Source organism: Corvus cornix, chromosome Z, assembly GCF_000738735.6.
Source record: "Corvus cornix cornix isolate S_Up_H32 chromosome Z, ASM73873v5, whole genome shotgun sequence".
NCBI classification, from domain to species: Eukaryota; Metazoa; Chordata; class Aves; order Passeriformes; family Corvidae; genus Corvus; species Corvus cornix.
In genome coordinates, this window is record NC_046357.1 from 15955943 (window position 1) to 15969957 (window position 14015).

Sequence of the window (14015 nt, forward strand, 5' to 3'; positions counted from 1 at the left end):
TTCTCACCAATTCTCACTGCTGGACACCCACATGCCCTGGCCTATAGATGGCAATAAATTTTTCACTGAGAGAGCAGCAAGAAGCAGGACAGACTCCTGCAGAGCTCCGCCCCAGTGACTCTTCTTACAGATCATTGGTTACAAGCCTGATTCAGTGGGTAAAAGCAGGAGTGATGCTAAGAAAGAGGCCACACATGCTGATGTACATGTGCAAGAATTGGAAAGAGCACTGTCCAGAGCAATCAGGAGCAGAGCATTTTCTGCTGCACACCCAAACAGGAGTGCTGCTGGGCTGTTGGGAGCGCAGTCAGGACAAGCTGAGCAGGCACTTGCTCCTGCTCAAGCTCCCAGTTCTGCCTGCTCTCCAGAGAGCATGTGCCCTGTCCAAGACATGAGGCTGGTCTGAAGTGCAGCTTTGGAGCTGCCTGCAGCTGGTCATGTTGATACACCCAGTGTGTCAGGCATGTGATCTGGGTAGGCCCAGAGATGTGCTAGCACACTATCTCTGTGTTCTGGTAGAAAGGCAAACCTCAAAAGACCTTCGTTCTAAGCACACACTTTTCTGCAGCCTTCCTCTGAAGATCTACCCCAGCACCCTCACCTGGCAGAGGCCCCTATGTTTCTTCAGCCCTTCTCCTTCACAAAGGACCCTGTTTGTGCAGACTCCCCTGCTGTGCTGGTTTTATCTTGTACCCAGCTTTGCAGCATGAAAAACACTTCTCTTCCTGGGGCTCTTTGTCACCAGAGCTGTTCACATATCCCTCTGGGTAAACAGCCTGCTGACAATTTGGCCTTCCAGGAATACTGAGCAATAATATGCTGCTTCTGCCTAATAATTGTAGAGCACTTTGTAAGCATTAGTGAATCAGGCCTTACAGCTGCTGTTTTCCCCTTAGTTCTTATCAGCCTTAAGTGATGAAGCAGGCCCAGAGCTGTTCAGTAATTTAGCTGTAGGTCACACAGGAGGGGGTGAACTACAACTACTAATCAAACCTGAGATTGCTGAGCATCAGCCAGAGAAGCAATGCCATGCTTCATCCCAAAGTGTTCTTTGAAGTGTCTGTGACATTTCTACTTTTTGGTAGGCAATGTGTGCATCCAAGGTGGGGGAGTAGAGTCATCCAGCAGCAGAAGTCCAGCATCCTTCCTTGATGTTTTACACCTTTATGAGGACCCAAAGTCAAGTCAAGACAGTCTAAGTACACAGAACTCAAGTGCTTTTTCGTGAAATTTGTCCAAAGTGACTGTGCCCATTTCTAACAGAGACAACCGCTATGGTTAAGGCAGATCAACTGTCCCTGGCTAACATTTGACAACTCTTCTATCCAAATCTTGAGTGTGGTTTGCCAAATATTTAGCTGGAAGAAAGAATGAAATTATTCACTTTGTGCTCTTGGGTTTGGAAGTGTCAAACAGCTACCAGTGTTTGAAGCAGCTTTACTGCTGGACAGTCCGGTCAAAAAGATTAACGAAGCACTTTTTCATGTATACCCTATTTGCACTGTGGTTTTGTAGAATAGAAAACCTCTGGAGTGTCTTCAGTTTTACTCTAAATGAAACCCAGAAAAAGCTCTTGTAAAACTGGAATTCAAGCATATTGTCTACTTCTCCTTCCTGGATAAAAACCCACAGATTATAACAAAACATTCTTTTCATCCTGTTTCTTGTTCTCCCTGCTGAATCTCCCAAAAAATATCCAAAGCACCTAAAATTTTGCTGTTTTCCACCCCTACCTACTAAGGGTGGTACACACTAGGTACATACTAGTTCTGGCAATTTCAGAGGTAATTTCACCTAAAAAAATCTTAAAATAGTCTTTTCACATGGGTATGACCAAGTTCGTTACAGTAATGCAAGGAATAAGTAGAAATGACAATGTGCTAAGTGGACGCAGATCTTAGAAGTCACACCAAGCATGCTTAGAAAGAAATATCTATGTGCTCAAGGGACAGAAAAACCACATTATGATGTGGAAACACAGTTAAGCACTGGTGCAAAAGACCCTCTGCTGGGTGAGCTGTTATCAGAGTCCATCTGCAGACTCTTAGGTTGTCCCAGTTGTGGCATTTCTGTGAACTAAGAGACTTCACCCAGTGTTTCCTGCCTCCTAAGGGGAGCATGCTGAGCACACTCAGTTACTGGGGCTCAGGTGGTAAATGTACGCTGCCAAATCACCTCAGCTGGATGTACCTGGCTCCAGGCATGTACTGCCCACTTCAACACAAATCTTTTGGGCATTCCTATTCAGGGGATAACACAGGAGCTGAGTGCTGGGACAGACTCTTAGTCTGTCCCTGTCTAGGGAGCTCTTTTGGGAGAAGGACTTGGGATACACTTGCAGAAGGGATTTTTGATTCTGAAGCTGCATGTATGAACCTGGAAAGGTCTACAGAAAAATAACTTCAAAATCTATGCCATCTGCCTGTGCTTAGACTGTTCATTAGGAGACACTCCTGTTCCTGAACACGAGGCTAAATTTACATATAATGCTAGAAATTAATCCCTGCCATGGCAGCATGGCCTAAAAACTACAGAACAGGCAAGCCTTGGTATAACAGATTGAAAAATGAGCATCCTAGGATGCAAAGAAATTTCTTCTTTTGTTGGGGAATAATGGGACAGCTGCTTCAAACTCATATTCAGGGCATTGCAATTATTTTTTTAGCAAGAGATTTGAAATCTTCAAATGCAAAATGAAATAGCCAGCAGAGAAACCCACATATTGGGATTCAGAGACATAAATCTAAGGGTCATTTTGGGACATTAATTCTAGGTTTCTATCAACATATTTCAACATACTCCAAAAGGAAAAGCGAACAAAGGCAGGGCATGCAAACTGGTTTTAAAAAGTTTTATTGGGTGTGAGTTGGCAATGTCATGGCAGGGAGAAACCCTCTGCCTGTCTGATAACATGCTGCCATCCCACTGCAAATGCAAGCTTACTCTGTACTACTCACTCTGTCCACATGGGGAGAAATTTAAATTGACCTTCTCCCAGTCCAAATTGCAATCTGTAGGGGAGCATTTTGGGGATGAGAATCTGGAAGCCATGGAATAAAGCAGATTAATCTGTTCTGTGTCTAGCTCACCCTTCTGGGACAAAGAAAGTTTGAGAACTAGGACCAGTCTCGAACTCCTGCTGCTGCCAAGCAAGAGAATGATCTTTCATTTTCAGGCCCATGGGGTGCTACAGGTGCAGGCAGGATGAAGGTTAGGTCCTGACAAGGAGTAGACTGACCCTGCTTCGTTTCAGAATTTAACGTGGAGTTCCAGATCCAGCTGTGACTGCACCAGCTGCTATTGCTAACACTTCTTTTCAAACCTGGCTCATTAGAAATAAAAATAACACTCATGAATCAGTGAACTTTTGAGGCAATTGGTTATAATTTGACTGGAAAAAGAAATTGCCACCTACTGTTTACCTTAACTAAAGTCCACGAAACAATCCGCCCATCCGAGGAGACAGAGAAGAAGTTGGAATTGTTGTCCATGTCATCCTTCTGCCACTTGACCTAGAAACAAGAAGAAACAGGACAGTCCCAGTCAGCACAGGGCATTCAGCATTAGCAGGACATAGTCCCATGACCTCAGCAAGGTCTTCTGAAATCCTTCCTAAAGAGCAGCTGGTTTGCACCCTGGAGGCTTGCTGCTGCAAACTTATCTCCACCAGCAGCTTTGTCTCCAGCACTCCTGTCAGTCACTTTCCTACAGGATGCTCCAGCAAGAGGGTAAAGCCCCTCACCTGGAGCCTCTGCACCTACCCATGGCTACTGGAGCACTGCCATCAGGGATGGGCCTTGTGAGGTATCTGAGCTGTGCACTAGAGCTCTACACTGTGGCACAACACCATCCCAGAGATCCCTGAGATGTCTCCAAACACCACCAGTGGTGCCACACAAAGGTCCCCAAGCATTAGCCTTGCCTTTCACATTTGACTAATTACTCCAAGTGCAGTGCCATATGGCTACCTTTCAGCCAGACAACCTCAAATTAGCTTTCTGTCCCTATGTGGGGTGAAGGAAAGACCTTGCAAGCAACATGTGACATGGGTCCTTGGGGCACTTCTGTTTCAGGGAGATGAAAACTTCTCCATTAAAATTGAAATCCTCCCTGCACCTTCAGAGCATCTGTCTGCCTGGTAAGGAGATTTGCCTTTTGACTGTGACAGCTCAGCAGGAGAGATTAGAATTCAGATAAATGGCTTACAGTTTAGAAGAGACATTTCAGTTAGACCAAAAGCATTAAGAACGCTCGATTTTCAGATCTGGGAATTCAATCAGACTGAAGGGAAAAGAATGACTTGTCACTGGGTCTGTCAGCACACACTCCTGTTGGCATCTGTCAGTTCAAGATGGGGACAAGCACTTTAGAAGGTTCTGAGAAGCTTTCCAAAGGTATATCTCTTCCTGTACATGCAGTGGAGCAGATAAAGTTCCCTAAACATCATCCCATAAACATGATAAATGGGTATGATTATCCCACAGCTTACCAAATACTCTATCCATGACCACTTATGCAACTCATACCTATTTCAGAAAACAAACAGCATTCTCAATACTTTAATTACACAGATTGGGTATTCCTATGACAGGTCCTTGGGAAAAACTGTTAATTCTCTTTCATAAAATTGTTTATACCGTGAAGTTCTGTGAAGCACGAAAATGAAGCAAGAGACTCGGCAAAGAGTAGTTAACCCTCTACCAAACATGTTTCCTTCCTGTTCTGAGGAAGGAAAAATAGAATGTAAAAGGAATCCATCTGACAATACCTCAAAATGCCAGTTTCATGCCTACAAGACACAACTGAAGAGTTTTGAGTGGCATATACCTTTGAAGATCCTTGCACAGGTGAAACTGTAAGTCTCCACGTGAAACTACTTCTGCTATCTGGCATTAAAGGAATGGCATACTTCAATATGACCCAGAATAAAAAGGTTAATGATTAGAAGGCAGGTTCAACAGGACAGTGATTGCTAAGGCTGATCCACTGTGCACAAAATGTGCTGGGTATATCTATTCCAGGAACATCTCTCCGGGATCATGAGCTACTGCTGACAGTGACAGTCACCAGCAGCTGCTTCAGATGAAGGAGTTGGTGTAGTGAGGAGTTTTAATTCAAGGTGAGAAATGCAGAGCTCAGGGGAACTGGTTACAAAAACATGTCCAATATGCCTCATGCTGGGCACAGAAACAGGGTCATATTTTGAATCAAAAGATTTTTAAAATGTCACTCTAAAGTTGTCTGATAGTAAGATGTTTTTACGTGTGTGTCCTACACAGTTCTCCTCTAACTCATGTTCTTTCTTTTCAAATTATTTGCTTTCCCAAATAATTTGAGAAAAACTTCCCAGCCCATCACACCAGTGGGAAATACATGGATGAAAGTTCAGCAGCTGTAGTCTATCCTCATCATCCTGTGCAGACACTTCTGAGTCCTGATGTTTACACTAACACAGAGTGTTGCAGAAACCTCATCTGGAGGTGACCAAACAGCGTAAGAGCCACCATGAGCTCATAGGGGATTTTCCCGAGCTAATTCCTTTCAACGAAAGCAAAGAGCTTTACCCCAGGGTTTACCCACCCAAACACCCTCTCTCTGATGGGGATCTATTCAAGTTTTCTACTGTTAGTTAGGTGTCACAGCTCTTCATCCATTACATGAATAGGTGGAGTCAGCAGCCCCAAAAAGCAAGTAGGCTGATTTGCTTGGGATACTCTTGCTCCTTTATTCAAACCAGTCAACAGTACTTAAGTTAGGTACTTTTTGTAGACAGCTTGAAAAACAGCCTCTTAGGGACAACAGGCTCTGCCCTCAGATGACTATTAGCAGCTCTCAGTGCTGTTAGCTTGAATTTCAGAAAACAGAAATTGGCACTTAATACTTCCAATTTTCCTTCAACACCTCTGACACCTTAATCGTGTTTGTGATCTCTTTCCTCCTGATCTCTGAATCCCATAAATGCTTATTAGAGTAATTAGCCCTCATGATACTGCAATCAAATTGGGCATCTGCTCAGAACTGGCCTTTTCTCTGCTCCCAGAGGCTTGTCATGGCACAACCTCCTGTCATTAGCAGTATCCATGCTGTGTGGGGTGGAGCATTTGAGGAGAGAACCAGGCAACTGTTTGCACAGTAGCAAGAAGTGAATTTTTCCCCTGAAGCATGTGATAATCAGCTAAGGATTTTGGCTGTGTGAAACAATTTAGAGCAAAAGTTCAATTATGATACAATAAGGGTAAAGAAGCACATGAAAAAGGAAAGCGTGTGTAAACAGCAGAGATGAGCAAATACAAAGCAGCAAGCATTTTAGCTCCCTGATCATGTAATAAAAGAAAGCCATTTTTTCAGTGATCTTTAACCTGACTATTTTTGGTAGTGCAAAACAGCCTACCACTTTTTCTTTTGATTTCTTAAAGCTCATTTATTTATAAAGAAGTTGAAACTATTCAAAACCTTATTTATATACATAAAAATAAATATTAAGACCTCATGTCGTTACTATGTACAGCAGGCTTGCAGAGTGATAATCCATTCATTTCTAGCAAGAGAATACTATCATTTTTATCTGTGGCAGCTGGTAATGGCTCCTGTCCAGCAGGAGATTAGACCATTTATCCAATCTGATTTGAAAACGCCCATGTTTCTGATGTCATTCCTATGAAAGAAATAATGCTTGATCCCTTTTCACGGGACACAGGCTGTTAGTCACTTGCACTGAGACAATACAATTGGTCAAAATCACCCTGGCCAGGAGGCTGACTGGAGTGTGGTGCTGGCACCAGCTACTGCAAACATAGATCTGGCTTGCCCCTGGCTTGCCAAAACTCAGGTGTGGGGTGCCACACGCAACATACACACATTGACTGATGAGCCATTCCTTCCCTTTCTATTAATTATCCTTCAAGGAGTCCTTTGTCAGCATTGCAGTACCACAGCCCTGCTGATACCTCGCCTAAGTGAAATAAGGCAGAATTTTTGTCATTCAGTGCCTGAAAAACACTAGTAAAATCTGCCCCAGGTAGAGAAGAGGAAATATAAGGGCATTATCAAATCCCCCCCAGGTCACCCTTACATGAACTGGCCAAGTAAAACACTCAGATGACTTTGGCATGCAAACATCTCCTTGGGCTGCTGAGGAAAGTCCATGCCAATATGACCTGGGGACAAATTCCCTCCAGTGCCAACCTGACTATCAGTACACTCCTAGGCAAAGCCATCATGGCAATGCAGGGTTTGGAAGGACCCAAAAAGCATATCTATCCTCTTCTGAGGCAAAATCAGATCACAAGTCTCCAACAACAGGTACTCAACAACCTCCCTGCAGATACATCTGTGCTTAATTGACTTTATACAGAAGATTCCCTTTACCAAGAGCCAAGCCTATTACTCCTTACCATACCCCCAGTAGATGCAAAGAACAACAGTTTATTCCCCTTTTTATAACAGTCTTCAAAACAACAAGAAAAGGTTGTGCCACTGTTCCTCTCTCTTTTTCCCCCTCTCCAACTCAAATCAGTTGCCTCAACTGTTGCTTCCAGGTCTGCCTTCAGGACCCAAGCCTTCACCATTCCTGTTCTTCCCCTTCAGCCTGGCTCTGCAGCTGCAAACACATGGTACAGGACTAACCTGAGGCAGGAGTTACAACCTCCTCTCTCTTATATTCTTGCTTATTAATTAGAATGACACATATCTTTGTGTAACAGTATTGCATTGCTGATCACTGGTGGTGATCTGCTATGCTTCCCCCTGGGCGCCCTGCTGCCTAACCAGCCATCTCTTATTTCGTATCTGTGTATTTAATTTCCCCTCTCGAAACACAGTATTTGCTCCTGTCTTTATTGAATTTCATCACATTGATTTTGGGCCTTTCTTCCAATTTATCAAGATAATTTTGAACATAATCATGTCCTGCAAAGTGCCTTGTCCTCCCAGGGGGGCTTCCCTATTCTGTAATTTGAGTTGTTAATGAAAGTATTGATCAAAAAAAAAGACCAGAAATGACAGCTGGAGAGTGTCACTTGAAGCACCTTCAGAGTCTGACAGTGAGCTCTGTGTAACTGCTCTTTGAGCACATTGTCTGGGCCACCTGAGCAGCCTCTTTATGGCGATTTTACCTAATTCGTATTTCTCTACTTTGGTTATAAGTATGTCACTGTGTGAGCCTGGATCAAAAGCCTTAGTCAAGTCAAGATGGATAGAGATGATAACCTTGATTTCCTCTCCCTTATTCATGAGGCCCATTTCTCTGGAAAAAAGGGAAAGAAATTATACTGGCTTGATAATCTATTCTGGACAAATCCACGTCAGCTTCTCTGAATCATCTTATTATCTAGACATCTACCAACAGTTTTGCCATTTATTCAAGTGCTTCTCCAGTCTTTGAAATTGGTCTGACTGGTCAGTAATTCCCTGGGTCCAATCCCATCACTTTCCTCCAGACATTTTTCCACGTCTTCTGACCCTTTAAGATCTCTCCTTCGCTGGCTGTGCTTGTCCTACAGGCCAGAGTACAGCCTGATGCACTGCTGTGCTGTTTACCCACACTTTTTGACCCCCTATGGCTGGCTTTGGATGCCTCTAGCCGGGTGAACTATCCAGACACTGTTTTTGGAGCTTTGGTACTCTGTCCATGCCACTGTCCCTCCTGCATTTAAGGACAGGCCCTTTGAAGAAAGCACCTGCAGGTACCTTTTTGCCAGACATTGGTTCTACAGTCTCCCTGAAGTGTTTGGGGATTGATGACAGTAGACTATCATATTTCAGTCTGCCAGTGTCACAGGTACATGATGGGTGTGAGTCTGTAGGTGACAGCAGAGTGGTGCTTCCCCCAATCCATGCCCCAGAGCACACCCTGAGCCTCTGAGTCAAGGTACTCACTCAGCTCAGATGCTGTAAATCGGCTTGCACATAAACCCCAGCCTCTGCCTAAAACTCAGGACAGATGTTGCCCAAAAGCTCTCTGAAATGCATGTAACGGCCCGAAATTGGTCTGGCTATTTCTTCAAGTACTCCAGGGTATGTTTAATCTGATCTTGCTGATGAGCAAGAACTTATCTAAATACTCTTCAATATGCTCTTTCTTTATTCTGACCTGTGCTTTTATCCTCTCATTACATTAAGCACACTAAGCAGACAGTCTCAGAACAGACTCACTGTAAGATTAAACAATACAGCATCAAATATTTCATCCTTATTCATACCACTCAGTAGTAGCTGAAAGCTTGCTTTGCTAATAAGTCTATATTCTTGTTGGGGTTTAGTTTAGTCTTAGGTTTTCCTGTTAAAGGAATTTTCTCCCATATGCATGTTGCTAGGGGACAAATAGCTGTACTTAAGAAAGACAAAAAGGGGAGTGGGGCGGGCCTGGCTACTCCTTTGTCTACACCTGGGTGTGGGGTCAGTTCGCTCTGAGCGTCCGGAGAGAGAAGCTGCAGAGAAAGGAGCTGCTGCTTCTTTCTTTTTGGCCGTTCTTTCTTCCCGCTGGAAACAACGCCGGGACCCCAAAAGCCGCTTTCCCTGCCCTGCTGGAGACCGGGCTGTGGCTGCCCTGCCCCGCTGCTGCTTCGAGCTTTCGCTACGCTGTAGCTCTGCTCGCCCTGCCTGCCTGGGCCTCCGTGGGGTTCTCCCATCTGGATACATCTCGTCTGCCACCCGGGATTTGCGTTAGTCCCTGCCGCTCCAGCCTGCCGTTCCAGCCTGCCGTTCCAGCCTGCTGTTCCTGAGAGTCCGGGATCGGCTGCCCAGGGGTTTGTGAAGCCTTTGTCCCATCCCTTCCCAGGATCCCAGGGCACCAGTGCCGCGTGCTCCCCGAGCTCGCTCCGGAGCGCCCCCTGCAGCCGCGGGGGAACCATCGCACCTGCCCTGCTCACCGGGAGCCGCCAGCGCCCCTGCCGGCTGCGAGCGGAACTGCACCCGAGGGGAAAGGGCCTGACAGCCGAGAAGGCTGGGGCTGGGTTTGTGATTGCTGTTACTGCCATAGTTGTTGTTGTTTTGTTTGACTGGTTATATACATATATATATAGAGAGAGTAAAGAACTGTTATTCCTATTTCCCACATCTTTGCCTAAAGGCCCTTGATTTCAAAATATAGTAACTTGGAGGGAAAAGGGGTTATATCTGCCACTTCAAGGGGGGCCTCTGCCTTCCTTAGCAGACACCTGTCTTTCAAAACCGAGACAATTCTTCATTCTTTTAACTACTTATACCCTTCCCAAATATTTTCCCTTTCCCTTTTATGACCCAGGATAACCACAGCTTACTTTGCACATTCACTTCTTTTTATTAATTCATGTTTGTTCTTTTCCCTAATACTCAGCTTTAGACATGTCTTTGTTTCTGTGCCTCAAGCATTTCTTTGTAAGCCACTGTTGAGCTGTAGATGTAACTGTACAGGCCCCTCTCAGAGACTCTGCCATTCTGCCCAGCCCAGAAGCTCAGGGATTTCACTCATCTGCCTCCTTAGCTGAACAGAGCTACAGACTCTTGTAGAAGAACAAATGTGCACCACAGGAGCACAAGTGCTTCCCCGCCCCACTGTGCTCTCCCAGCCACCCTTTTTTGCCCATATCTCGGTCACACAAGCAGTGGGATTTGGACGCTTCTCCTTACATTCACACTGGCTAAAGACTTTTATTCAAGGCTTCCCACTGGCAAACATCTGCTCCTTGAGGAAGGGAATCAGCCCTCAGTTCTCTTGTGCTGTGCCTGACCTGGCAGCCAAGCACAGACACAAACCCACTGTCCAAACCACATTTCCTGTGTCAGTATGCACAAGCCTGGGCCAAAGCAAAGTGCCAGAAAAGCTCTGGGGCTCTCTCAAGGTAGATGAGCTGAACATGTGCTGTGATTTAGCAAGAGCACAAAGCCTTGGATGCATCCATCCCACAATGGCCCAGGTCACCGGCTGGCAGATGAACACCATATGGATTCTTGCAGAGATAGAATAAGACCAAACTCCAACTGGGAATAACCATCTAAACCTGGACACGTTAGTCCAACTGTGGGCACCTTTGATCTGTGCAGTGGACACTTTCTCCATGTCGCAGCTAGCCCGCCTCTTAGTCTGCCTCAGCCTCATGCTGAGGGATCATGCTGAAGAGATGATCTACAGTAACTTGCTCCACAGGTCACATCTTCTGAAGACAGTCCGATTTCCCCTGTGCTCTGGTGCAAATATTCTCCTGGACTCCCTTACAGCAGTCTCTGATTTGAAATAAGAAGCAGTTCTATTTCTTCACTCTGTCACCTTCAAATGTGTTTCTTGCTCGTTCCTGACAGCAACTTTCAGCAAAACAGCATCCAGAAAAATCAAGTCATTACCAGCAGAGAAGAAATCTTTCACGTTCTTTTTCTGTTGATGACAAATCACCATTTTTTTGTTTATTCTCCTCCTTGGGTCACTTATCTATGCTGTTTGCCAAGGGATCTGCTGCTGTGAAAGTCTGCCTCAACACTCAGCTTATCCAGAGTCCACTGACTTTTTGTTTTGCTGGAGCAAATAGTTTGTCTCTCCTTGATGCTGAGACAAAGCAGTGCATCTACAATGAAGTTCCCAAATGTCCTCCATCAAGGACATTGCCAGCTATTCTTCATTTGTTGCTTATCATGCCTGACACAATAAGTGGACCTTGACACCTCACAAAAGATCCTCTGCCAGCTACCACAAGCAAAGCCAAGGCCAGGCACCATGAGGAGTATAAGCAATATGCAAGGCTGCTCTCCTGCAATCAGTGACAAGGGACACCCCAAAATTATTCACTTGGCCATCTAGAAAGTACAGAATACTTCACTCACAAGCAAAGTAACTCCAGCATCAGGTTTTATACTTCAAGAGACAGGAAAAGCAAGGTTTAGAGGTGAGGAACAGGGCAGTGTCTGGAGCTCCTCCCCAGTGCCAACTTGGACAGCAGTAGTTATCCTATTTAGTTATCCTATTTAGAGGAGGGAGGAAGGAAGACCAAAAGTTTCATTCCTCACCATGGTTATTTGGGATAAAAGCAAAAATTGAGCTTAGTCCAGATGACTCATTTTGACTCAAGGCAATAATGAAGATTTTAAAGGGCTGTGATAACTGAGTGCAGCCTGGTCAAAGGTCAAAGAAGCACAGTCAGACGCCTTGGCTAAGTCTATACTTGGTGAAGAAAGATCACCTGGGTCCATGTGCACTCGGAGCACATGATACCTCTGTGGAGAAGATTTAGCTGTGCTCTGGTTACCTGTAGGTGTGGACTTTCTGCCAAAGGTAAACATGGGAAGACAGGCACACAGGGAGGAACCTTCATATGCCCAGCTGGTCCTTCAGTGAGGGGGACCAGAACCATGGAGTCCCCAGCATGCCCCTGTTGGAGCCAGCATGGCAGGGTACAGCATAAAGGGCTCCTGCCCTGTGACGCACACTGAGCAGAAGAGATTGCTGGTCTGCATCTGCACTTTTTTCCATTTCTATTACCTGGGAAACAGACAGCATTTCTGCTGTGGAATGTCTAGTAAGAATTAAAGATCTCAAAAATTTTTTAAAAAGCATGTTTTGGTCAACATTGTCTTAGAAGATATTAGTCCTTGATTTTTTTTTTTTTCGCAGAAGCCCTGCTGTGAAAGCATAGTCCCTGTCCATATCTACAGCCCTGGGCTCTAGAAACGTGCTGGTATAAGCACAGTGAATCAAGACACAACTAAAGAGGAGAAGCCACTCAAGAGATGAAGAATCAGGCCTGCCATATGGTGAGAGCTGGGCTGCCACTGTCACACTGGAGAGTCTTTGCACATCCAGGAACTTCATGGTGAAGAGTGTCCCCCCTCATGATTTGGGGGACACCCTTCTGCCACTGCCTGAGATACCTCCATGGAGAGGATGTTGGAGACTCTTTTGAGAGGAACATGACTTTTCAGGCCAGGAGGCTGATGCCTGCATGGAGGCAAAATCAGATATTCCAGAAAGGCTCATCTAAGCCTCTTCCTCCCAGACACCAGTTATTGTTTAGAGGAAGGCAAGTCCCACATTGAACTAGAAGTAAAACATAACTATTAAGGCTGTCCTTCTTTCAGTGCCATATAAAAAGATAAACTGTAACTAGATGTTTAATAAAATCGACTTTAAGAAGCACAGATACACTTGACTCTGTAAAGCCTGATGAAATTCAGCCTAGGGTGCCTAAAGGAGCAGCTGAAGCAATCTCTGAATTTCAGAGCAATTAGCTATGAAAACTAGAAGAGAGTAGAGGTCCTGGGGGACAGGAACATAGCAAAAATGCCCACAGGAAACACAAAATAAACCTGTCTTGAAGGATAGGTAAAAGGACAGTGGATGAGTCAGCCTAATGCTGAACTTTGAGAGCTGGAACAAAGTATTAAGTCATCCATCCATATATACAGGACAAGAAAATGAGAATCAGTGAATGTGGTCTCCTCAAGAAAAGACCTTGTCAAAGAGAATTTATTTCCTTCCTTTTCAGAGTAACAGGTCTAAAAGAAAGAGTAGATTTGTTATCTTTAATTTTGTAAGGCTTTTGGCATACCCCCTGTGATGTATTCAGAAGAAAGATAAGGAATTACTATGACGTGATGAGTGCTTGAAAATGATTTCCCAAGAGTTTAGACAGTGATTTCTTGACCAGTTGGGAAAACATCTCTAGATGGTTCCCACAAGGGACTATTCTGGGTTCAGTTCTATACAATATTTTCATTAGTAAGTTTCATACTGAATTGCAAAATACACAGAATGTTTGCAGATGACGCAGTTAAAAGACATTGAATTCCATTAGGATAAGGACTCAAAATTATCTTGAAAAACTGGAGACATAATCTGAAAATAATAAGGTGAAATGTGATAAAGACAAGGGCAGAAGGACACAAACAGGAAGAAGAAAGCATTAAACATGTAGAAATTAGGGAATTTCCGGCTAAGTGACAGTAGTGCAGAAAAGTATCAGTGGCTGGTGAGGGAATTAGCAAAGTGATACTACTGGAGTGGCATAGAAATATTTTCACATGTATTAGGAAGTACGTACCATGTAAGA

The 14015-nt window shown here is 44.5% G+C and overlaps 1 protein-coding gene across 2 annotated transcripts in view; it reads right to left on the bottom strand.

The window, feature by feature from the left end:
- Positions 1-14015, bottom strand: part of DNAI1 (dynein axonemal intermediate chain 1) — a 139202-nt gene that overhangs the window by 52959 nt on the left and 72228 nt on the right. For both annotated transcript variants that reach the window (XM_039567730.1, XM_039567729.1), the window contains exon 14: positions 3423-3512. In XM_039567730.1, the coding sequence (XP_039423664.1) occupies positions 3423-3512 (90 nt within the window). The remainder of the gene's footprint in view (positions 1-3422; positions 3513-14015) is intronic.